The sequence below is a fragment of the Hypanus sabinus genome, unplaced genomic scaffold, assembly GCF_030144855.1.
Source record: "Hypanus sabinus isolate sHypSab1 unplaced genomic scaffold, sHypSab1.hap1 scaffold_488, whole genome shotgun sequence".
NCBI classification, from domain to species: domain Eukaryota; kingdom Metazoa; phylum Chordata; class Chondrichthyes; order Myliobatiformes; family Dasyatidae; genus Hypanus; species Hypanus sabinus.
In genome coordinates this window covers 314,734-341,542 of record NW_026781358.1, presented here as the reverse complement: position 1 = coordinate 341,542, position 26,809 = coordinate 314,734, and the positions used below count along the sequence as shown (strand labels likewise).

The 26,809-nt window shown below is 45.9% G+C and overlaps 1 protein-coding gene and 1 long non-coding RNA gene across 2 annotated transcripts in view; both read left to right on the top strand.

Moving 5' to 3' along the window:
• The first annotated feature begins 8,394 nt into the window (after positions 1-8,394).
• Positions 8,395-26,809, top strand: part of LOC132389168 (uncharacterized) — a 58,835-nt gene continuing 40,420 nt past the window's right edge. The window contains exons 1-2 of the long non-coding RNA XR_009510441.1: positions 8,395-8,410; positions 11,971-12,139. This is a non-coding gene — a long non-coding RNA (uncharacterized LOC132389168). The remainder of the gene's footprint in view (positions 8,411-11,970; positions 12,140-26,809) is intronic.
• Positions 13,214-25,209, top strand: LOC132389170 (zinc finger protein 229-like). The gene is made up of 2 exons (XM_059961625.1): positions 13,214-13,378; positions 22,949-25,209. The coding sequence occupies exon 2, from the start codon at positions 23,356-23,358 to the stop codon at positions 24,745-24,747; it is 1,392 nt and encodes a 463-aa protein (XP_059817608.1). The 5' UTR covers positions 13,214-13,378; positions 22,949-23,355; the 3' UTR covers positions 24,748-25,209.

Genomic DNA, 26,809 nt, shown 5'->3' with positions numbered 1-26,809 from the left:
CGGGCGCGGTCTTTGAGGGAAGGGGCGATGGGTTTGGGTGGGAGCGGTGGCGGTAGATACCGTTAGTCAGAAGGGTGCTCTTCGGACTTGCCATGGAGGAGAGAAGGTACAGACTGGCGGAAAAATAAATTACTTTCTAGAGCGAGGTCGGTTGGATCGTGGCGTCAGATGTTGGTGGACCCACGTCTTTGCCCTGTGCTCCCCCTAGAACAGACGGCAGAGATCGCCTCTGCGTGAAATTGTCACGTGACTTGCTGAGTGTGGATCTTTATGCTACTGTACCGCCTCTCCCGGAGGAACTCAGTGGGTCGGGCAGAATCTGTGGAGGGGAATGGACCGTCAACATTTCGGGCCGAGACCATCCCTCTGGACTGAGAGTGGACGGTAAATAGTCAGAGAAATGAGGTGAGGGGTGGGGATGGGGCAAGAGCTGGGGAGTGAGAGGTGGATTCAGGTGAGGGGGAGGTGGGAAGGTGGAGATAGTGACGGGGGTGGGAGGTGAGGGGTTGGGGCAACACGGGGCTGCAGAAGATGGAAATTAATTCAGTAGAAGGTTAACAAAGTGGTAAGAGAGTATTTGTTATAGAGAGTGCAAGGAAATGGAAGCTGCCAACTTGTTGATGGTTAGAGGGGCTGAATGACCACAGAACGAAAAGATCGGAGAGAGGGAATAGACCTGCGAGGTAATCTCAATACACAGAGGCAGTGAGTACCTGGAATGAGCTGTTCAGTGTTTGCATCGTTGGTTATTTACCTCGGGTTCAGTGTCCTCACCGTGTTTGGGAATTCCCACTCACTGTCGTCTGTCTGTGAGCAGCTGGAAACTAAACAAACACTCAAGATGCTGGAGACCTGAAATCACATCAGAAATTGTTTGAAGCCATTCAAGCACAGGGTGTTGGAGCTGAAACATTAACTTTTCTACGAGTCTGTGGTGGCCAGTGCTGTTGAGTGCTGGGGCAGCAGGCTGAGGGTAGCAGACACCAACAGAATCAACAAACTCATTCGTAAGGCCAGTGATGTTGTGGGGGTGGAACTGGACTCTCTGACGATGGTGTCTGAAACGAGGATGCTGTCCAAGTTGCATGCCATCTTGGACAATGTCTCCCATCCACTCCATAATGTACTGGTTAGGCACAGGAGTACATTCAGCCAGAGACTCATTCCACCGAGATGTAACACTGAGCGTCATAGGAAGTCATTCCTGCCTGTGGCCATCAAACTTTACAACTCCTCCCTCGGAGTGTCAGACACCCTGAGTCAATAGGCTGGTCCTGGACTTATTTCCACTTGGCATGATTAACTGATTATTATTTAATTATTCATGGTTTTCTATTGCTATATTTCTTCACTATTCTTGGTCGGCGCGGCTGTAATGAAAAGTTTCCCTCGGGATCAGTAAAGTATGTCTGTCTGTCTGCCTGTCTTTGTTCGTCTCCACAGATATTCTTCATCCATTGAGTGTTTCTTGTTTTTGCAGATTTTTAGGACATTTCGTTGGAATGATTTAAGTCCCCTGGGAAACTGGCTTGTACAGGACGCACAATGTATTTCTTTCTCTTGTAGCACAGAAACACGGCTTTCGGCCCATCTAGTCTGTGCAATTCTCTGCATGGACCAATCCACGTGCACCCAGAATATCGATGTCAATACTTTCCCCATCCATGTGCCCAGACAAACTTCACTTAAATGCTGCAATTGAACCCGCATCCACGTTTGCATCACCTTCTGACTGAAGTAAAAATCACAACGAACAGGGTTGTCGGAACAGATCTGTTCAGAACAGTCCTGGGTACCGGCTTCCAGAGAGAATACGCTTCTCACTCTACCAGCACCCTCTGCCTTTGTGGTCAGGTCATCTCAGTATCCACAAAGCCAAGTTCCCCTGGATCTCTTCTTCCTGCCACCCTGACCCGGCCTAATCTGGGGAACATTTTCAAAATTCTCACTAAAATCCATTTGGCGCTTCTGCATGAATTTCAATAGACAGCAGACAGTAGGTGCAAGAGTAGGCCATTCGGCCCTTCTAGCCGGTACAGCCATTCACTGTGATCATGGTTGATCATACACAATAAGTACCCCGTTCCTGCCCTCTCCCCATATCCCTTGACCACGCTATCTATAAGCTAATATAAAATACAATTTCAATAAATACTCCCGAGTACCTTAAATTCAGTGAACAGTGAAAAGATAAGCGCAGAATATATGAAAAAGACCGAAAAAATGAAGTTCCATTGGGGCAAAGAAATTGAAATTCCGTGAAATTGAAACTCTAGTTGTGTGTGTGTGTGTCTGTGTGTGAGAGAATGTGTCTGTCTGTGTTTGTGTGTGTGTGTGTGTGTGTGTGTGTGTCTGTGTGTGTGTGTGTGTGTCTGTCTGTGTTTGTGTGTGTGTGTGTGTGTGTGTGTGAGAGAATGTGTGTGTCTGTGTGTGTGTGTCTGTCTGTGTTTGTGTGTGTGTGTGTGTGTCTGTGTGTGTGTGTGTGTGTCTGTGTGTGAGAGAATGTGTGTGTGTGTCTGTCTGTGTTTGTGTGTGTGTGTCTGTGTGTGTGTGTGTGTGTGTCTGTGTGTGAGAGAATGTGTGTGTCTGTGTGTGTGTGTCTGTCTGTGTTTGTGTGTGTGTGTGTGTGTGTGTGTGTGTGTGTGTCTGTGAGTGTGTCTGTGAGTGTGTCTCTGTGTGTGTCTTCTGTCTGTGTGTCTGTCTGTGTGTGTGTGTGTAAGTGTGTGTGTGTGTGTATGTGTGTGTTTGTGTGTGTGTGTGTGTGTGTGTGTCTCTGTGTGTGGGTCTCTGTGAGTGTGTTTGTGTGTCTGTGTGTGTGTGTGTGTGTGTGTGTCTGTGAGTGTGTGTGTGTGTGTGTGTGTGTGTGTGTGAGTATTTTGTGAGGGAGAAATGAGCAGAAACTTAAATGGAAGATAGAAAAATAGATAGATGGACAGAAGCACAGATAGACAGAGATATTTCCCCATCACAGGAAAATTCATTGCTGTAACATGAGAGAATTAAAGAGATTGGCGTGGGCAGAAACACCAGAATGGACTTTGTAGACCTCACTACACACATCGATGCTGTGAAACTCCATGGACAAGGTGGTGTGAACTGCCCGCTTGCATGAGCAGAATATGTTGGTTGCAGAGGGGCAGTGTGTGGTAGGCAGTGCAAGAGGAACTCTATCACTATTAGGGCAGCCAGAAGATCAGGTGAGCGTGGCTGGCCTGTATCCATTTTAAATGGACGCTACAAACAAACATATCACTGCCTCCCATACCCATCACTCCGCAGGGAACGCTCCCTCCGTGATTCCTCTTTTCATCTGTCCCTCACTGCTGATCTTCCACCCGGCACCTTTCCCTGCAAGTGGACAAAGTAGTCCACCTGTCCACTCAGCTCTCGTCAGGGCCCCAGTCATTTCTCCCAGGTGAGGCACCACTTCAGCTGCCAAACTGCTGTGGAAGTCTGTTGTGTTTCCTGCTCCCGATGCGGGCTTCTGTACATTGGGGAGACCCGTGATGAACTGGGGTTGATTTCATTGAGCACCACCACGCCATCGGTGACAAGATCAGCTTTCCGGCGTCCAAACATTTTAACTCTGATTTTCATTCCCATTTTGGCTCCGTTGCTTCCTCTCCGGTCACGGTGCAAGAGCAACAACTTACTTTCCGTCGAGTTTGTCTCCAAACTGATGTCATGAATGTCGGTAAAAAAATAATCCCTCACCCCTCCCTTTTCCTTCTATTCACCTCTCTGGTCCCATGCCTATGTTCACCCGCCTATCACTTCACACGGCGTCTTGACCTGCTTCCGTTCTCCCTGTGCTCCACTATCCCCTCTTACCAGATCCTCTCCAGCCCCTTACCTTCCATACTCACCTGGCTTCACCTGTCACTTTCCCCTCCCCACGATATTTTAGCCTGGAGTCTTCCTCCTAACTTTCCAGAACTGAAGGAAGGTCTCGGCCTGAATCGTAGACTGTTGATTCATGTCAGAAATGCTGCCCGACCTGCTGAGTTCCTCCAACATTTTGTGTGTGGTGCTTTGGATTTCCAGCATCTGCAGAAATCCATGTGTTTAAGATATTGAAATGTACATACTTTGTGAAAATTTGAAATGGATGGAGACACACGGACGAGTAAATCTATAAGACCATCAGATACAGGAACAGAGATAGGTCATTTAACCCATTGATTTTGATCCACCAGTAAATCATGGGCTGATCCGATTCTTCCTGTCATGCCCACTCCCCTGGTTCACACCATACCCTTTCATGCCCTCTGACTGAAGTAATTTCTCCTCACCTCAGTTCTAAACAGACGTCCTTCAATTCTGAATGTTTCTATGAACTCCAGGGAGTCCAGCCCAAGAGCTGCTGGACGTTCCTCATACGGTAAATCTTTCATTCCTGAAATCATTCTCATGAATCTTCTCTGAAACCTCTCCTACATCAGTATATCCTTTCTAAAATAAGACCAAACTGCACACAATACTCAAAGTGTGGTCCCCCGCCTCACCATCGTGTCTCTGCTCTTGTATTCTGTACCTCTAAAAATGAATGCCAACATTGCATTTGCCTTCTTCACCACCGACTCAACCTGGAAGGTAACATTTCGGGATCCTGCACAAGGACTCCCAAGACCACTTGCATCTCTGCATTTTGAATTCTCTCCCCAACTAAATAATTGTCTGTCCACCGAAGTGCAGAATCATACACTTTCCAACTTGGTATTTCATTTGCCAACTCTTTGCCCATTCCCATAAACTATCTAAGTCTCTCTGTCGGGTCTCTGTTTCCTCAACACTACCCGCTCCTCCACCTATTTTTGTATCATCGGCAAACCTAGCCACAAATCCATTAATACCATTGTCCGTATCATTGACATACATCGTAAAAAGCAGCGGTCCGGACACCGACCCCTGTGGAACTCATAACCGGCAGCCAGCCAGAATAGAACCCCTTTATTCCCACTCTGCTTTCTGCTGACCAGCCAGTGCTCCACCCATGCTAGTAACTTCCCTGTAATTCCATGGCCTATTATCCTGCTAAGCAGCATCATGTGCAGCACCTTGTCAAAGTCTTCTGAAGATCCAAGTACACTATATCTACTGCATCTCCTTTGTGTACCCTGCTGATAATTTCCTCAAAGATTCACAGTGGGTTTCTCAGGCAGGATTTTCCTTTCAGGAATCCATGCTGGCTTTGGCATCTCTTGTTATGTGTCTCAGGTACTCCGTAATCTCATCCCTAACAATCGATTCCAACAACTTCCCAAACCACTAACACGTCTATAGTTTCCTTTCTGCTGCCGCCCACCCTTCTTAAATAGCGGGGTAACATTTCCAATTTTCCAGTCACCTGGTACAATGCCACAAATCTAACAATTCGTGAAAGATCATCGTTAATGCCTCTGCAATCTCTCCGGCTGCTCCCTTCAGAATACAGGGAAACATTCCATAAGGTCCATGGGATTTATCCAACCTCAGACCATTGAGCTTCCTGAGCACCTTCTCAGTCATAATTTTCACTGCACAAACTTCACTTCCGTGACACTCTTGAATGTCCGATATACTGCAGATGTCTTCCAATCATTCAGTTCCACTGCCTTCTCTGCATCTCTCATTACAATATCTCCAGCATTAATTTGCATTGGTTCTATATCTACACTTGACTCTAATTTATTCTTTATATTCTTAACAAAAAAGCTTTTAATACCTTCTTTGATATTTGTTGCCAGCTTCCTCCCATAATTCCTCTTTTCCTTTTCATCTGTGCCCGCGAGTATATTCGAACCCTTTGGGTTCAGGTGTAACCCGTCCTTTTCGTACTGGTCGTACCTCCCCCGGAAGAGGCCCCAGTGATCCAGGAATCTGAAGCCCTGACCCCTAGACAAGTCTCTCAGCCACACATTAATACGCCTGACAATGATATTCTTTCATCGTTAGCAGGGGCACAGGCACCAATTCTGAGATTGTTACCCCAGAGGTCCACAGGGGTCTGGTTAGCAACGTTTCTTTTTCTGTTCTATGTCAATGCATCGGATGACAGTATTGATGGCCGTGGTCAAATTTACAGATGAAGTCGGATATTGAAAGGTCAGGATAGAGAGCTCGTGGAGGGGTAAAGTATCAGGTTATCACAATGCCATACATACAACTTAAATATACAAACCATAGGCTTACTCCGCAGCTTGAGATTCTTAATTGGAGAATGGCGCTTTATTCACAAAATCCTCATAGCCCACGTGACTGTGCACTGATCCCAGCAATGGATCCCGCCACTGCAGCCCCACAGTGCACTATGTACTGATTGCAAAGCTACGAAATTGCATGTGAATAGCCTCACCTTCCCCAACTCCACTCTTTCTGCGTCACCGGCAGTCTGGGACATCTGACATCTCGCTGCCTCCGCCAGGACATTAAACTGTGACCATCTGTGGTCAGGGACTGATCTCTGGGGAACTCCAAACGCTTCCTCCTTCCAGTCTGAAAATGAACCTCTCATCCAGCTGCACACTACCCGCAGTTTATCGATCTCCAACGAAAAAGCCTAATTACCTACTCCTGAGGATCAATAGCATTGCTGACTCTGAGTTTACCACTGTCAGATGCCATGAGGGACACAATAATCAGAAAGTTTCTCGTCGCGTCCGTGTAAATAAAATGTAATCTTAGTGGGTGTGTGGCGCATGCTCAGAATGCGAAGGAGATAGACAACCTGAGCAAAGTCACAGACTGATGAAGGGGAGGAATGATCCATTTTGATACAGAGGGAAGCGGAGAGTTTGATATTGTGCCTGATGCCGGAACTGTAGACAGTTAGAAGATGAAATCTTGTTCCTCCAAATTGTTTTGTGCTGTAACAGTGTTTTTCTCTGAAGGCACCAAGGAGATTAAAATTACCTGAGTTGAAATGTTCTCCTTCACCCACTGACGTGGTCTGTAAACTTTTAACAGTGTAGAAATGTCAAAAGATCTGTGTTTGGGAATCACAAACACAACAGAACGATAGCTCCGCTGTATCTGTCAGTTCACCAGCGTTTGAATGCCAGTGATCCTTGAATGTCGAGGCCGAGATGCTGGAGAAGACAGCGCCCCACTCGCTGCCAGGAGAGCCCGATCACGTGTCCATGTCTGTGATCTGATTGGATACAATGCCGTGACGTTACAGCAGTTTGACGTCATACTCTGGCTGTCATTTTCGGAAGGGAATCAGTCAGCCATTGCAGATATACCAACAGCTTCGCACTGCGAAGCGGCCGTTCACCTGCTCCGTGTGTGTGAAGAGTTAACCCACCTTGTGATGCTCCGGTGAGTTCACAATAAATAGAGGCCACATTTCTGTCCGGATTGAGCAATGGGCTGCAGCACCAGCAACTGCACGTCAGGGAGGAAGATCAAATCAGCTCCGTGTTAAATGTTTAACCACCACGGTGACTGAAAGCCGCTGCAGGTTCATGAGGGACTGTTACTGTCAGATTCTGCAGTTCTTGTGAACCCTGGTCACTGAGCATTGGGGGACTCTGTTCTGCTGATGTTAGCCTTAAACTAGACTGATGTTTATTACTGTGTTCCGTGAAAGATAAATCAGTTCTGTATCAAATCCCCTGTCTCTACCACACTCACTAATTTCAAAGGACTGTGCCTCAGACAGCTGGGTTGTTGTAATGCGCCTCTAAAGCCTGACAGCAGACTAGCGAGTGAATCTTCGGTGGAGCCAAGTCAGAATCCAAAGAGTTGCCAGCACCAATCAGGGCTCTCGGTCTCCGGAAAGAGACGGGGTCTGGAGCTTACAAGGAGGAGGAGGAAGAGGAACCAGACCAGCAGGGTGTGGCTATGAATGAAAGATGAGTAACATTTGGAAACTGGTCAATTGAAAAACAAAATGGTTAATGTCTACAAAACATTGCAGGTAATCTGCAGATCAGGCAACAAATGTGGAGAGGAATAAATGGACAGCATTTAGGCCGAGCCCTTTCAGCATGTCTGGACTGTGTACTCCTCTGCTTAGTTGTTGCTTGAACTGCAGAGCTCCTTCAGCATTGTGTGTGTGTGCGTCGCTGTTTTCCAGCAACTGCAGAATCTCTTCTGTTTCATATCTGCATTTGTAAGAGGATTGTACTTTGGCATTAAATAAACGAAATGCCTGTTGATATTGAGTGTATCGTTTATGGGAGCCGCTTTCTTGGTTAAAAAAAAAAAAAAACTGCTGATTTTTCTACATACAAAACAAACTGAGGTATAGGCATGAAACCAGTGCTTGCAGAAAGCGTTCATGGCGCCGGGATTACCCATAAAGCGCTGCGTATAAAATTTCGCTGTCCCTTGAAGTACCGATCAAATGCGCAGGCGTCAAGCTTGCCGCTGTCTTGGATAACTCCGCATGCGCGCAGTACACAAAATGTCGGGAGGACCGGCAGAGGTAAGAGCGGGTGCTGGGTGGGTTTTAATTGAGTGACAATTTCTGTGAACAGTAAACACCGTGGCCCGCAAACTCGGCACCGGCCAGGTCTTTTTCCTCTCTCTCAGCTCCACGATCCGTACTCGGGCCCCGGGGAGCTTCCGGCTGATCAGGGAATGGGAGCAAATAGATCTCACAGACAGAGCTGAGCTCCAGAAAACTAAATGCAGGGATCAGGAACTCGTAGAAAGGGAACAAAATCTTTCTATCAGCTGTTTAGACAGTCACCTTTGTTCTGCCTCCAACCGCAGCTGCCGGCAATCCAGGCAACACACACAAAATGCCGGAGGAACTCAGTATTAGTACTCTTTTCTATCGATGCTGCCTGGCCTGCTGAGTTACTCCAGCATTTTGTATGTGTTGCTTGTTCTGTCTGCTCTTGTTCTGGCGTTTTCTACCTGTGAGGACATGCTTTGACCCATTCTGTCTGGGTACGTACTGATATCAAACACCTTTGCCCTGGGCAACAAGTAGCTTTCACATCACAAATGTGCCAGACTCCAGTGAGACAGACTACTGCCCTTCCCTTCATATTCTTTGGCATTGCCATCACCGAGTTCACCACTGACAGCCACCTGGAGTGGGGTGGGGGTTCAGGGGAAATATTTATGTACGATACAGAAACTGGTGTTACCTGTGTGTATTGTGGCGACACAATAGTTGCTGGATAATTTGCAAGTGGGGAGTGATATTTGGAAATCTGACTTCTTAAAGTATCATTCAACAAGAAAATCACATACAGTGACATGCAAAAGTTTGGTCGTCCCTGGTCGAAATTTCTGTTGCTGTGAATAGCAATATAGTGAATAAAAGATGACCTGAGTTCCAAAAGGCATAAAGTTAAAGATGACACATTTTTTAATATTTTAAGCTTGATTACTTTTTCTTTTCCATCTTTTACAGTAATAACAAAATAACAAAAAAGGAAAGGGGTCTGAAGCAAAAGTTTGGGCACCCTGCATGATCAGTACTTAGTAACAACCCTTTGGCAAGTATCACAGCTTGTAAATGCTTTCTGTAGCCAGCTAAGAACCTTTCAATTCTTGTTTGGGGATTGTTGCCCATTCTTCCTTGCAAAAAGCTTCCAGTTCTGTGAGATTCTTGAGCCGTCTTGCATGCACTGCTCTTCTGAGGTCTATCCATAGATTTTCAATGATGTTTAGGTTGGGGGAATGTGAGAGCCATGGGAAAACCTTCAGCTTGCACCTATTAAGGTAGTCCATTGTGAATTTTGAGGTGTGTTTAGGATCATTATCCTATTGTTGAAACCATCCCGTTTTCACCTTTAGCTTTTTTTACAGATGGTGTGATGTTTCCTGTGCCACTGGCTGCAACACAAGCCCAAAGCATGATTGATCCATCCACAAGCTTAACAGTTGAAGAGGTGTTCTTTTCATGAAATTCTGCACCCTTTTTTCTCCAAACATACCTTTGCTCATTGAGCCAAAAAGATCTATTTTAACTTCAGTCTACAGGACTTGTTTCCAAAATGCATCAGGCTTGTTTAGATGTTCCTTTGCAAACTTCTGATGCTGAATTTTGTGGTGAAGGTGGAGAAAGGGTTTTCTTCTGATGACTCTTCCATGAAGGTCATATTTGTGCTGGTATTGTTGCATAGTAGAACAGTGCACCACCACTCCAGACCTTAATCCTCGTTAAGGTCTTTTGCAGACAAATGGGGGTTTTGATTTGCCTTTCTAGCAATCCTACGAGCAGTTCTTTGGGAAAGGTTTCTTGGACTTGACTTCCACCATTCCTGTCAACTGCCATTTCTTAATTATGTTATGAACTGAGGAAGCGGCTACATGAAAATGCTTTGCTATCTTCTTATAGCCTCCTCCCGCTTTATGGCCATCAACTATTTTAATTTTCAGAGTGCTAGGCAGCTCCTCAGTGGAGCCCATGGCTGCTGATTGCTGGGAGAAGGTTTGAGGAGTCAGGGTATTTATAAAGCTTTGAAATTTGCATCACCTGGACTTTCCTAACAAAGTTATGAATAAGTCATAGCTCTAACAATCTCATAAAAGTCTGAGACCTTGGTAAAAGTTATCTGAGAGCTTAAATCTCTTATGGTCCCCAAACTTTTGCATGCTGTTCCTTTATTTCTTTCTCTCTAAAATTACACAAAACCAAAATGTTGCTTAAAATGTTGAATAGGGTGTTTCAACTTTAACTTTGACTTTTGGAGATCAGTTCATCTTCTACTCACTTAACTATTCACAGTTCTTGATCCAGGTAAAGTGGACCCGGGGATCGAGCTGCTTGGGCTTATGAGGTGTTGAGTGAGTATTTCTGGTCTGGGATCAGCAGTTTGTTTCTGGAGTTCCTTTGGAAGCAATGACTGCTAATCTGAGGAGAGGATGATTTCCCATTCCATCCCTCACAGGGAGAGGCGATGAGTAAATGGGCAGTTCCGTGTTTACAACAGTAGAAATAGACCCTTGAGTTTGGTGTTGAACTATGTTTGGAAATCACCCCCCCACCCCACCCACTGTCACCTGTCTGTCACTCGGCAGAAATCAAGCAGAATCTCAAGTTGCTGGAGATAGGCACTTAAAACTGAAAATGTTTGAAGTCATTCTGATGAAATATACTAACCTGAATTGTAAAGTTTGTCCTCTCAACACAGCTGTTCCGTACGTGCTGAGTGTTTCTGGTAATTCCAGTTTCTGTTTATTACATTCACCCTGGAATGGTTTATATTTCCTGAAATGTCCCTGTTTTAACCTGGAAATGGAAATGGGTCATTCTGTGATAGTAGAGCAGTAAAGAAAGCACAACTTTTCTCTGTAAATTATCCTGGTACCTGTTTGTGTTCAGTACAGTTGTTGCTGACAAGATTTACAAGAATAATCACAGGAAAGATCGGCTTTATGTATGAGGAGCATTTGATGGTTGTGGACCTGTGCTCAATGGAGTTCAGAGGGACGGTGGGGGTGGTGGAGGGATGTATGGTTAAGTAAACCTACCGAATGCTGAAAAGCCTGGATACAGTGGACATGGAGAGGATGTTTCCATTAGACGGAGAGTCTGCGATCTGACAGCACAGGCTCAGAATAAAGACGCTTCCCTTTAAAACTGAGATGAGGGAAAAAAAAGTGGCCAAAAGATGTCTGATCTGTGGAATTTGCTGCCACAGAGGTTGGTTGAGGCTGCCATTTGGGTATATTTATGACAGAGATTAATATACTCATGATTGCTGAGTAACTTCGGGATTACAGGAGGAAGTCAGGAATATGGTGTTGGAATAAAAATCAGCCATGGTTGAGTGGTGGGGCAGACCAGATGGATTGAATCACCTAATTCTGTTCCTGTGTCTTATGTCTTACCATGACTGAATGATGGCTCCTTCTTATCCCATATCGTTTTGTGATGTGTGAGGGACAATAAAAGATTGTTCACTGAGATCATTATATATTCAACGTTTAAGTTTCAGTGAGTTTTGTTCTTAGTAACATTAAGCAGAAATGTGTGGTTCTCCTTTTTAATATTAATGTGCTTCTTTATGTTTCATGTTAAAGTTAGACCTGCGGTAAGAGATTTATTGGAAGAAAAACCCGAACTGGAAGGAAACCACGACTGTAGACGAGGGAACAGCAACAAGTGAACCTGCCCGAGGATTGAGAGCATCAACTGGAGAGAAACCCATCTGACTCGGAGATTCCAGTGATTCAGGCAGGAGAAAGTTTGGTGAGTCTCATTTACTCAAACACTGGTCCTTTAGACATTACATACCTCTACAAAAGAAGGTAGGGAATAGTTGGAGGGAGACTGAATGTGCCCAGATGTACCAGTTATGCCTCTGTCAGACCCGGTTGGAATCACTCCAGGTCTGGTAATGTGCATCCAGCAGCCCAGCCCTTTAAAAGCTATCCCATTCTGTCAAAGTCAAATCCAGATAAAGTCACTCAGAGACCGTATGAGCACAAACTCTTTATTCGAAGCACCCGGGGCTTATTCAGTTAGTCACTCAAACAGGAAGAGTCTATGACTGTTCCCGCCCAATCCACTAACTGACTAACAATTCCCCTTACACCACAGATATATCTGCCAGATACCCACCACATAAGACAGGCTGGAGCCAAAGTTATTTACTACATGACAGCCCCTAAAGACAAATTACAAAATAGTCATAATGGCTTACACACACAGAACAGACTGAAGCTGTCCTATCTCTACATGTGAGTGCACAAGGAGATGAGCATCCTGGAACCCGAGCTAGCTTACCTCAAGAAGAAATAGGGCTCAGCATGGCTTAGAGCATCTGGTGCTCATCAGCAGTCTCTTTCAGAAAAACAGGCTGCTATTGTTTAACCAAGTGTTAACCCTTTTGCATACTTTATCACTCCCTCCTTTTGATCATTAAATGATCAACAAAGCAGTAGTTTTTTACAGAAAAAGCAACTGAGTACAGCATTGACTTATCAGTGAGTAAAAACAGCGTTCAACAGTAATTATAACAATGATATGCACAACTATTAGGCCATAATGCAATATCACGCCCCACATATTAACTAACAGGCCTTCAAAGGCCACCATTTCGAACCTTCAGTGAACCCGTTTAAATCCTGCCCTACTTTCTTCATGCTGTCAATCTCCTTGGCAGTGTGCTCAGAGAGGGATGTAACGTTAGTAGACTCATCAGGGATATAGGTGCAGCATTCTGTGTCAATATTACCACAGGTTCCACCTTTCTCAGTGAGGATAAAATCTAAAGCCATATAATTCTGTAGGACTGTTTGCCAGATTGCAATCATCTCAGTGGATATTTCTGTTACTTGGGCCTGTGTTTCTGTCAGGGACCCTGCAGTATTGTGTCCAGCTCCTCGTGCTATAGCCAAATTGATTGGTGGATTCCTGGCTACTCCATAGGAGAGAAAAGTGATCATCCAGAATCGCTCAGTTGTTCCTCTCCGCTGCCGTGCACCTGTGAGTATGGCCAGGATGCATGTTTCCCAGTCTAGGAAGTTGTGTTTGGTGGGAGCCTGAGATACCATCCCTCAGTACACTGACAGCCACAGTCATTTCTGATAATACCACATTTCCTCACCTCACTTTCCCGGGTGTTGTTTGAGAAAGCCCAGGCTGAGAGTTCCTCACTCTGGTTGAGTAGGATTACTGACATTGGAATCATAGTTTTACCATGCTGCGGAATTTCAGCACAAACCCAGCAGGCCCCTAGTTCTACCTGTTTGGCATCGGTGTGACAGAGACACAGAAATGTGTTAACATGAGGGCCCCCGGATGCTGGGGTGAGCCCTGTCAAAGACACAACCATGAACACCACTATCAGAAAATACATTTTCCTTTAGTCTGAGAGAGTCCTTCTACTCAGTTCCTTCAGTAACATGTCTGTAGTCTATTCGATGTATCCACCGAGATTGCCCCTTCAGTTTCACAGCCGTGGAGTGGTCAGTAACACCTGATATGCTCCTCTCCACCGAGATCTGAGTTTCCCTCAATCCCAGTTCTTGATCAGGACAATATTCCCCGGTTCTGTGGTGGGATAATCACTCCTCTGTGAGGAGGAGTGAAAATTCTCTTCCTTGTAAGCCTGTCGTATATGTAATGCTTGGAGAATTTTGGTTATTTCCCATCTCTTCCCCAAGGGTATCAATTTTGAATTTTGCTGGTAGAATTTCTGGGAGCAATGGACACAAGGTGGTCCCCAGGGTGTCCTTATGGACCGTCCATACATCACTTCAGCTGGTGATGACCCTGTTTTCCCCCGTCGGGTAACCTTCATGTGGAATAGGGCTAACGGTAGGTCCTTCAACCAAGTGAGGTCAGTCTCCACCGTTACTTTGGCAATTTAATCTTCAGAGTGCCATTGGCTCTTTCCACTATGGCAGCAACCCGTGGGTGGTGTACGGTAGAATTATTGCCTGATAGCTGGTTTGTTACATACCTCTTTGTTCACTTTCACCACAACGTGTGGGCGCTTGTCAGAGCTCAGCATCTCTGGCAGGCCATACCTGGGAATTATTTCCTGTAATAATACCTTCACAATAGTCATAACAGTATTATTGGGAGTTGGAATAGCTTCAGTCCATCTACTAAACACATGTATAATAACTAAGCATTATCTATAGCAATGTACTCTAGGCAATTGAATAAAATCAACTTGTAGACACGAAAAAGGTCCACCTGTCAGGGGAGTCATACCCGGTGTGCTGGTTACAGGTTACCAACCATTCCCTCCTTTCCCAGGTGTGTACAATTCTGTATATAATCAACCAATATTGGTAAGAACTGTGCAGGAACACAAACCTGTCCCACTGGCGTGATCCAAAATCCTAGGTCGGGGTCTTTCTGGCACCCCATCTGGGACCACAGCTTGCACTCCTCCTCAGAGGCGTCCCCCTGAAAAATACGTACCTCCCACATGTCTGGCAAACCCGTTCTGCTTGAGTCACGGAGGATTGCTTGACGGGAACCTGAGAGGACTACAACTATTGAGGATTGTGCAGCAATTTTCGCTGTGTAATCTGCTAAAGGATTGCGTTTAGTGACCCAGTCTGACTGGCGGGTGTGGGCCGCACATTTAATAATAGTCAAATCTCGAGGTAGCTGTAGAGCGGTGAGTAAGTTGTTTACAAAGGTAACATTACTAATGGGGTGGCCAGAGGAAGTCAGGAATCCCCATGTTCCCGAAGTCATGTACAATTCCAAATGCATAACGGGAGTCTGTGTGAACGTTCACACTTTAGTCTGTTGCTAGGATACAGGCAGGAGTCCGAGCAAACAGCTCAGCCTTCTGGGTGGAGTCAGCTGCTTCAAAAGAAGCCTGCTCAGTTGTTTCACTGTCCGTTACTATCGCATAGCCAGAATATTGTTTCCCGGCTGGATCCACAAAAGAGCTTCCATCCTCACAAAACGTTGCCTCAGGGTAGAGGGCGTATTGAGGTATGGATGGGAGAATCTATCACCGTGATCCAGACGGGGCAGTTGGTGCGGCCAACTTCATGGCCTGAGGTTGCCCAGAGACGGGGTAAAATGTCTAGGGTTCGGTCAATATTAATAGAGTGTCTTACCAGATATCCCGTCTTCACCTCAGACTCCTTCCAGTATTGGAGTTGTCCCACGACCAAGTTTTGCCAGTCTCCCTCGTTGCTGGAGGCTTGTTACATCAAAATGTAGGCAAGGAACCCTAGGGTCTTTGGTTTGAACCCAAGGCAAACCCTAAAGGTGGCGTGGGGAACAACCAGTCCTGTGTGTCACCAAAGGAAATCTGGAACTTCGGCCAGAAATACACTGCCCTCATTTCCTTTAACCTCCCCAATCACCGTGACTGGGAAATTCTGTCCCTCGAGGGGAGCATAACACTGGCTTTGCTCAGTTGAGCACCCCGGAGGGTCTCAGCACAGAGTCACATGAGAGCCAGCCGGGGGCAGAAGGGGTTCAAACACATTGGAATCCAGATTAAGTGCCACCACTGGGAGTTCAGAAACTGGGGAAGCTGTTCGATAGTCCCAGGGTGATACCCTTGTCCGTGCATAGAATCTCAACTTCCAATGGACAGAGCAAGTCTCTCCCTGCAAAACTACACCCCTGACTGGTGGTGACTGTAACTGAAACCTCACACTGGTTCCCCGGGAATTCCACCTGCAGTGGCTGGGTACGTGAATACGTACAATCCATTCATTCAAACCCAAACAGAGTGGTTGTCGCGTCTGATAGCTGAAATCCCTTTTCTGATACTATTTCCTGATTGAGAGTGGTTGTGGTTGCCCCCACATCAATCGTAAACGGAACAGGAATTCAAGCAACTTGCAATGTTACATTGGGCTCTTCCTGAGGGGTGGTACTCACGGTAGGAAGCATCTTTGATTGTCAATTTCTAAACAGGTTGTTGTCCCCACCTGTCCCTTGGTAGGTGTTTGTACCCATTTCTTATCCCCAGATACAGCACACAATGTCAGGTCCCAATAATATGTCAAAGCTCACCGCATTCGATTTCGATCATTGTCAGGCCAATCCATATATTTGTTTTAATCACGTTGGCTATCTCAGTTGGTAAGCATTGGAGCAGTAAGGTGTTAAACTGGGGAACAGATTCCCATCATTAAAGACTCGGTCTCCTGCGAAAGTGCCGTAGCAGGCCACAAATCACTCCCAATAGTCTATTCCCGATTCCCCAGGCTTAGGTTTGCATTCAAGAACTTCAGTGATGTTTACAGGTTGCTAGAGAGCCCTTTCCAAGGCTTGAATAATCCGGTCTGTCTGTTCATTCTCATTATGGTTTCCTGCCTGTAACTCCTGTTAGGTTTGGTATCACAATTCTGCCTTCCATTTCCGCCCCTCATCAGCTAAGAGTGTCACCCATCAGAGTCCGAATAAATCTTGCAGAGTCACATTAAATATTTGGTTAGTACTGTGGACAGACTGAGCAAACTCTGCTGGTTTTTCTTTTCTATCTGGGACCTGATTCATGATCATTATCATTTCTTGAAGCTTCCAGGGTGCATACACAGGAATCACTGAGGACTGTCCCTCCTCCAGCTGGTGGACTGGGCAGCATTTGGGTGTGCAATTGCCTTCAGAACCATAGAACATTACAGCACAGAAACAGGCCTTTTAGCCCTTCTTGGCTGTGCCGAACCATTTTTCTGCCTAGTCCCACTGACCTGCACCTGGGCCATATCCCTCCGTACCCCTCTCATCCATGTACCTGTCCAAGTTTCTCTTAAATGTCAAAAGTGAGCCCACATTCACCACTTCATCTGGCAGCTCATTCCACACTCCCCCAACTCCCTGCCTGAAGAAGACCCCCATTGATGTTCCCTTTAAACTTTTTCCTCCTTCACCCTTAATCCATGACCTCTAGTTTTTTTTTTCCGCCTGGCCTCAGTGGGAAAAGCCTGCTAGCATTCACTCAATCTATACCCATCATAATTTTATACACCTCTATCAAATCACCCCAAATTCCCCTATGCTTCAGAGAATAAAGTCCTAACCTATTCAACCTTTCACAATAACTTGGTTTCTCAAGTCCCGGAAACATCCTTGCAAACCTTCTGTGCACTCTTTCAATCTTATTAATACACCTCCTGTAATTAGGTGACCAAAACTGCACTGTATACTCCAAATTCTGTCTCACCAATGTCTTATACAACCTCACCATTACATTCCAACTCTTATACTCAATACTTTGATTTATAAAGGCCAATGTACCAAAAGCTCTCTTTACAGCTTGTGATGCCACTTTTAGGGAATTATGTATCAAATAACAAATAACAATGGACCCAGCACTGATCCCTGTGGCACACCACAATTCACAGGCCTCCAATCAGAGTAGCAATCCTCCACTACCACTCTCTGGCTTCTTCCATTGAGCCAATGTCTTTGTGGAGCCATTAACTCTGGGGTTCTATTGGATCCTTCCCTCCCCGTCTCGGAATAGTCATCGGTATTCCCTTTCTGAATCTCAGGGTATAGGGACCTCCCCCTTCCCTGCTGCCACTGTTTTACCCGAGCAGCCACCGTATCTGAGTACTGGGAGGATTGGGGTTCGGGAGCACCGGGTGCACTCGGCTCCTGGCTGGGTGTTGGGGCAGGGTGTATGGTGGGTGCCCACACCTCAGTCACTGTCCTCAAACAGGGTCAGTATGCCAGACATGGGTTCGGGATCTCTTGTTTCCCTACCAGTTCGAACTTCAGACTGACATTCCTGCCATTCTGTCCTATCTAGGCTGGGCTCGCTTTGCTTATGTTGTTTTTCCTGCTCTTGTTTTCTGCGTCTATCCACCCATTCACGCTCGGCTTTTAGCGTCTCCCAACCTTTGGCGTTCCTCCTGCTGTACGTACCTCTACCCTTTGTCACATGCATTATTCCTCCAACTTGCTAATAACGTACCATTCCACTCTGCATCTGCCTTATCCTTCCATTCCCTTTCCAACAATTTCCACTTCTTTCCACTGTTCTTATTCCATATCAAATTTACTGCTTGTTCTCATGAGGTAATATCCCAGGTTCCCCCCCAGTGGCCAGATTTTGTTCCCCAATTTCTTATTCAGCGCTGCAATCTTTTTCCTTGTCTGGAAAACTCTCACACATTGTGTCGGGCTGCTCCTGGCCCACTCGTATCAATCGACTGCAATTGACCCATGTTCTCTAAGTAATTTACCCGGCACAAAGCCTCCTGCTTAATTAACAAACTGATAAATTTACCCGGCTGGCACCTCCTGTCCACATAATAAATTTACCTGGCTGGCACTTCATGCTCATTTAATAAATTTACCCGGCTGGCACTTCATGCTCATTTAATAAATTTACCCGGCTGGCACTTCATGCTCATTTAATTAATTTACCCGGCTGGCACTTCATGCTCATTTAATAAATTTACCCGGCTGGCACTTCATGCTCATTTAATTAATTTACCCGGCTAGCACTTCATGCTCATTTAATTAATTTACCTGGCACGTCTGCCTCCTGCCCACTTAGTAATATTTAGCCTCCCTTAGAAGCGTCTCCCAACAGATTCTTTCCCAATCCCTTCAAGGTATGTGATCACCTTGGGCGAGGGTCCATTCCTTGAAAGGAACTAATGGAGAGCGACGAAAGGTAAAATACCTATTGGGTGCCCAGTCGATCTCCACATTCCCCAGAGTGGTCCAGCCACTTACTCAGCCTCTCTGCTTGGCACTCCCTATATTGGGACCCTGTTCATGATGCCAAATGTTAAAGTTGAATCTGAATAAAACTTGGGAGACTAGGTTCTTATCGTCACCACGGTTTATTGCGCATTCTCCTGCAGGAGTTTGAGACGCACGTCAAAGGGAAGGCACGTAAGCACTGCCATCATCTGGCAAGTGGACTGACTTAGTCAAGTTACAGCCGTGTATTTATAAATGAACCCAGACATTTATGCATAGTAAGCCCTAAACATTACTTTTGCAAGATGTTATTTGAACTGGTATGCCCACCAGGTCTGTTGGCGCAAAACTTAATTACGTAGATAAGAGAGTTCGCTAAATGAAGGTTTTAATTACAGATGGATATACTGTCCAGACCTTATCAGTTATTCCCTTTGCAAGGCCCTGACTTAATTACAGACAGATGTTCATTCCTGTCCTTTTCAGCCAGTCCTCCTTCCTTGACTCAAACGAGGGTACAATGTATAATGTTATCAGCTAACGAAGATACAATGCATAATATTATCAGCTCTCAGTGAGTCTCTCTGCATGCCACAGAGAACTGGTAATGAGCCTGTCTTAGCAAACCACTAAACACAGAGTTTACTTCAGTTCAAAAATTCCTATTCAGTCCCTAATATTCTTTTAGCCAGAGGTTACATAGGTTCAAAATATTTTTTTTTGTATATATCCTTAATTCCTCAGGAGGGTTCACGGGAAATATTTATGTCCATTTTAGAAACTGGTGTTCCCTGTGTGTATTGTGGTGATGCAAAAGTTGCTGGAGAATTTACAAGAGGGAAGAAGTGGAGTGATATTTGGAACTCCGACTTTTTAAACCGTAATTTAGCAAACAATCCACTTATGGACAATATGCAAGAGCTTTGGTGAGAAAACGCTTCATTACCCATTACAGGCCTGCTATAGAGTGTGAGAGAGCAGACAAACTCAGTCGAACCTGTTACGTATCCCGTAACTGGATAACTTACCAGCAAAGATAGAGAGGTCCGTTGAAGTCTGATGTCACTATTTTCAAACGTTTTTATTTATAAAGCGGCACAAAAGTAAGGTTAATACAAACATTCAGATAATGCACGTTGTCAATACTCAATCTAAAGCGCGGGTGTAGTAATAATCATCATTAAAAAATAATCTAGACTGTTGTCTAGGGGATAATATATTGTCTGTTGCAAATATAAAAGTCACTCAGAAGTCTGCAGACTTTAGCCTTTCGGGGTTTCACATGTTTTAGAGGGATCGGTGAAAAACGAAAAAAAACTTGCCCGGGTCTTTATGAAGTCACTCCGTAAAATCAGGGGAACGTGGTTTCCCCGTTGTTAGTTCAAAGTCCTTCTCGGTATTATCAGCCACCCGCTCCCCAGGCAAAGGAGTTAGGAGCGCACATGGCGTTGAGTGACTTCCAGCTATTACGGGAGCCTTGAGCGAGGGTGTCCTTCTGGTGCGTCGCTGGGGTACTGCCTCCTGCAGTCCCCTTTTATCTTGACTTGCAGAGTTGTAGATGTCCATCAAAGTAGGGTGATGCAATCCCCACCCCCACATTGCCCGAGAGTGTCCATATCCATGGTAGCTGTCACGTAGCAGGGACATGCACGTCACACAGGTGCCTCTAAGAACAATGGCCAAAACCGTTGCATTGTCTCTCACTTCCTGGCTCCGAGACCCTAATTAATAGCAATCTTGCGATTCTCCGGAAGGAAGGGGCTGCTCCCGCCCCTTCGGCCCCTCAGAGCTGTGGTACATTCATAACAAACCCAGAGGAGATCAAAGTTCTTATTGCCAGTGATTTGCTAGCTGTTAAAATGAATACCTCAGTACATAATAATCACGATGCACATTATGCAGGAACAGTTTGTGGTTGTGATGAATTGGGTCCCCAATATCCTTTGGGCCCCTTTTAAACACCTGTCAGTGTAAATGCCCTGACTCATGGGATGTTCACATCTACAGATGCACTGGGCTGTCTGCATCACTCTCTGCAGGTTCCTGAGATTGAAGGAAGTACAGTTCACATATCAGGCAGTGATGCAGTCAGTCAGGATGCTCTCAATTGTCTCCCTGTAAAAAAGCACTTAGGATTTGGGGCCCATAACAAACTTCTTCAACCATCTGAGGTGTAAAAGGGGCTCCTGTGCGCTTTTCACAACACAGCCGGTATGAACAGACCATCTGAGATCCTTGTTGATGTTTGTACTCAGGAACTTAAAGCTGTTCACCCTCTCAACACCAGATCCATTGATGTCAATAGGGGCTAGCCTTTCTCTATTCCTTCTGTAATCCACAATCAGCTCCTTTGGTCTTGTGACAATCAGGGAAAGGTTGTTTTCTTGACACCAGTCAGATATTGTTCAGACCTCAGATAAGAGTCAGCAATCAAATGGTCAAGCATGGTATGAATGTGCTGAGCTGCATTTATCACAATTCAAGAAGCATCGTAGGAAAGCCAGATGAGCTGAGGACAGGGAATTATGATATTGTAGCCATTATTGGGACTTGGTTGCACCCAACAGTCTGAGGGATTTAGAGGAACAAATTTCCAGATTAGAGGAACAAATTTTGCTGTTTTCTGGCCAAGGAGTACTTGGTAAGTGGGAGGCCTTCAGAAGTGTAACTTTGAGGGTGTAGAGTTTGTACGTGCCTTACAAAATAAAAGTTGAAAGGTGACTGGGGCAGGAAACCTTGGTTTTCAAGAGGTATTGAGGCCCCAGATATTTTGTTCCTCTAAATGCCTCAGACTGTTGGGAGCTACCAAGACTCATTGCCCTCTGTTTTGCTTTTTTGTTTGCTTTGGCTTCTCATTTCAGCCACAGTTGTGTCCTCCTGCCTTTCCAATGCTTTCACTTCTTTGGGATGTATCAATCACTCAGCTCCCAAATTGCTCCCAGACACTCCAGCCATTGCTGCTCCGTTGTCACTCCTACCTTTTCCCTTCCAAACAAGTTTGGCCAGCTTCTCTGTCACAGAAATGTGGAGAAGTTCAGTACGGAAACAGGCTATTTGGCCCATCTAGTCAATGCTGAAAAAACATTTAAGCTGTCAAATGCAACTATCTGCACCGGGACCATCACTCTCCATACCCCTACCATCCAGGCTCCCATCCAAACTTCTTTTAAATGCTGAAAACGAGCTCATATTCACCGATTGTGCTGACATCTCATTCCAGTCTCACACAACCATTTCAGTGAAGTCTATTTCCACACGCTCCCATTAAATTTTTACCTTCACCACTTACATCACCGCACCCAACCTCAGTGGAAAATGCTGCTCACGTTTGTATACTTTGAACAAAACCTGAAAGCAATGTATGGTTCCCTTGTTTATGTTCAGAGCGTATTTCAGATGAAAAGATGATGAGGGGCATTGATTGCATGGATAGCCAGAGGCTATTTCCCAGGTTTAAAATGGCTAACATGAGGGGCAGTTTTAAGGTGCTTGGAAATGGATGCTGCGGGGCTGTCGGGTAATTTTTTTTACACAGAGGGTGATGGGTGCGTGGAATGCACTGCCAGATGTTTGTGTGAGAGTGTTTCAGTTACTGTGGGGTCGGGCACCCATGCAGCTCAGTGGGAACAGGGAATAATATCAATGGAGAGAGTCAGACTGAGCCAGGTCACAGATTGGAGATGGCAGAAATGCCCCATTCTTGCAGAGACAGGAAAAGCATCAGAGAATTTGCTGGTCATTCCAGATACCAGCACTGTGCCCAGTTAGATGATGATTTCTCTCTCCAACTTGGGTTGAACTTCACTGTAACAGTGTGATGCCAGATCACTCCTTGACAAATCGGTGATCTCATCTGAAATGTTGTACTTCACCCATTGATGGATTTTGTAAATCTTTTTACAGGTTAAAAATGACAAGGAATTTGTCTACGGGAATCTCAAACAGATCACATCAGGTTTGCTGTCTCTATCCAGATATTTAAGACGAGGAGCAAGGGATTCATTCAACCTTCCTTCCTGCTCAGACTGTGTGGAGGGATTCATTTGCTCATCTGACCGACCGGCTCACCCATTATTTTACACAAGAGAGAGTCCGTTCATATTCTCAGACTGTGGGAAGGGATTCACTCGGTCATCTCAACTGAAGGAACATCAGCGGGTTCACACTGGGCAAGGCCATTCATCTGTTTTGTGGGTGAGAAGGGATTCAGTCACTCTTCCCACCTGTGGACACACCAGTGAGTTCACACTGGGCAGAGGCTGGTCATCTGCTGAATTTGTGGGGAAGGATTCACTCGGTCACCTGACCTAATGGCACACCGGCGAGTTCACACTGGAGAGAGGCCGTTCACCTGCTCAGACTGCGGGAAGGGATTCACTTGCTCATCCCAACTGAAGGTACACCAGCAAGTTCACACCGGGGAGCGGCCGTTCACCTGCTCAGACTGTGGAAAGGGATTCCCTTGCTCATCTAACCTGAAGGAGCATCAGCGAGTTCACACTGGAGAGAGGCCGTTCACTTGCTCAGACTGCGGGAAGGGATTCACTCGGTCATCCACCCTAATGGCACACCAGCGATTTCACACCGGGGAGCGGCCATTCACGTGCTCAGACTGTGGAAAGGGATTCCCTTGCTCATCTAACCTGAAGGAGCATCAGCGAATTCACACTGGAGAGAGGCCGTTCTCTTGCTCAGACTGTGGGAAGGCATTCATTTCGTCATCTAAACTGAAGGTTCATCAGCGAATTCACACTGGGGAGAGGCCATTCACCTGCTCAGACTGCGGGAAGGGATTCACTCAGTCATCTGACCTACTGGTACACCAGTCAGTTCACACTGGGGAGAGGCCGTTCACCTGCTCAGACTGTGGGAAGGGATTCACTTGCTCATCTAAACTGAAGGAACATCAGCAAGTTCACACTGGAGAGAAGCCGTTCACCTGCTCAGACTGTGGGAAGGGATTCACATACTCATCTAAACTGAAGGAACACCAGCGAGTTCACACTGGAGAGAAGCCGTTCACCTGCTCAGACTGTGGGAAGGGATTCACTTGGTCATCGGACCTACTGGTACACCAGCGAGTTCACACTGGAGAGAGGCCGTTCACCTGCTCAGACTGCGGGAAGGGATTCACTTGCTCATCCCAACTGAAGGTACACCAGCGAGTTCACACTGGGGAGAGGCCGTTCACCTGCTCAGAGTGTGGGAAGAGATTCACTCGGTCATCTGAACTACTGGTACACCAGTCAGTTCACACTGGGGTCAGGCTGTTCACCTGCTCAGACTGTGGGAAGAGATTCACTCGGTCATCCACCCTAATGGCACACCAGCGATTTCACACCGGGGAGCGGCCATTCACGTGCTCAGACTGTGGAAAGGGATTCCCTTGCTCATCTAACCTGAAGGAGCATCAGTCAGTTCACACTGGAGAGAGGCCGTTCACCTGCTCAGACTGCGGGAAGGGATTCACTCGGTCATCCAAACGACTGGTACACCAGCGAATTCACACTGGGAAGAAGCCGTTCAACTGTTCAGTCTGTGGGATGAGATTCAGTCAGTCATCCACCCTACAGAGACATCAGCGAGTTCACACTGGGGAGAAGTCGTTCACCTGCTCAGTCTGTGGGAGGAGATTCACTCGGTCATCCCACCTACTAAGTCATCAGCGAGTTCACACGCGAGAGACTGTTCACCTGCTGTGAATGTGGGAAAGAATTCATATGGTCATCTTGACTACAGAGACACCAGCAAGTTCACACCAGTGGTAGAGGCTGTTCACCTGCTCAGACACTGGGAGGAGTTTCTCTCAGCCTTCTCAATCAAATGTGCATGATTGAGTTCAGGCTGGGTACAGGCCGTTCACCTGCTGTGAATGTGGGAAGGGATTCACTCAGTAACCTAACCTTGTGACACACTACTGGGTTCACACTGGGGAGAAAGTTTCAGTAAGCTTCATGCTGGAGATTTGTCCGTCACCATTGCTGAATGCAATTTCAAGAGTGACTATCGGTGCTGAACTCTGCAATTATTGCTGCTGCTCACCACATCCAGTTCTTCACACTGGCCACTGGGTGACTGGGAGGAGTTTCTTCTGGATATTCACCTTTAATGGGACTAGAGTTTACATTCTGGATCTGGGAAAAATAAATCAGTTCAATTTTAAACTCTGTCTCTGGTACTTAGTGAATTTATAGCACACCTAGTGTACAGTAGAGAAGTTATAACAGTGTACAGTAGAGAGTCAACTCAGGCCAGCTGTGCCCTGCCAGTGATTCTATTCCATGACAGTTTGTTTCAATCCTCCCCTGTTGTTCATCTCTCGCTCTCCCTGTGGTAATGGGTTTCAAACAGTCACCACTCCGTGGGTGAAGATGTTCCCCTTGAATTCTCTGTAGACCGAAGAAGTCGAGTTGACTGCAGTTCTATCTGACAATTTCCTCATCCTTCAAATCTCTGGGCTGAGGAGGAATGATATTGGTAGTTAACCCCCTTATTCATGCCTCATTTCCACATTATGGGTTATTTTTCCTGCTTCTAAAGGGTTAAGGTAGAAACATTGAAAACTTACAGCACAATACAAGCCCTTTGATCCACAAAGTTGTGCCGAACATGTTCCTACCCAAGAAATTACTAGGGTTACCCATAGCCCTCTATTTTTCCAAGCTCCATGTACCTATCCAGGAGTCTCCTAAAAGACCCTATTGTATCCACCTCCACCACCGTTGCCAGCATGCACTATGCACTCACTGCGTTAAAAAAAAAAAATACCCCTGACATCTCCTCTGTACATACTTCCAAGCATCTTAAACCTGTGCTATCTTGTGGCAGCCATTTCATGCCCTGGGAAAAAGCCTCTGATTATCTGCATGATCAATGCCTCTCATCATCTTATACACCTCCATTAGGTTACCTCTCATCCTCCGTCTCTCCAATGAGAAAAGGCCAAGTTCCCTCAACCTGTTTTCACAAGGCATGCTCCCCACTCCAGGCAACATCCTTGTAAATCTCCTCGGCACTTTCTATGGTTCCTACATCCTCCCTGTAATGAGGCAACTAGAACTGAGCACAGTACTCGTGTGGTCTGACCAGGGTCCTATATAGCTGCAACATTACCTCTCGGCTCCTAAACTCAATCCCATGATTGATGAAGGCCAATACACTGTATGCCTTCTTAACCACAAAGTCAACCTGCACAGCTGCTTTGAGCTTCCCATGGACTCGGACCCCATGATCCTTCTGATCCTCCACACTGCCAAGAGTCTATATTCAGTACTATATTCTGTCATCGTGTTTGACCTACCAAAATGAACCTTCACACTTGACCACTCCATCTGCCACTTCTCAGCCCAGTTTTGCATCCTATTAATGACCCAGAGCCCTCTGCGCTATGCACAACACCCCCAACCTTTGTCATCAGCAAACACTACCAATCCCTCCACTTCACCATATAGATAATTTCTAAAAATCACCAAGAGTAAGGGTCTGAACAGCTACCTGAGTCACTCCACTGGTCAACGACCTCCTGGTTGTGTGCAGCTGGGCATCAGCATTTCTGGATTTGGTATGGTGCAATGAACCAAATTACAGCACTTAAGGTAAAAGAACCCTGAGGGACAAGTGACCTTAATATAACGGAATTCACCATGAAATTTGAGAAGCAGAAGCCAAAGTGAGATGTATTAGTATAACCGTGGAATAAGGACAATTGCAGAGGCATGAGAGAGGAACTGGCCAAATCTGATAGGGAAAAAACACTGGCAGGGA

Bases quoted from the DNA above. Each gene is read 5' to 3' on its own strand.
- LOC132389170 (XM_059961625.1), top strand. From the start codon at position 23,356: ATGGCACACCGGCGAGTTCACACTGGAGAGAGGCCGTTCACCTGCTCA.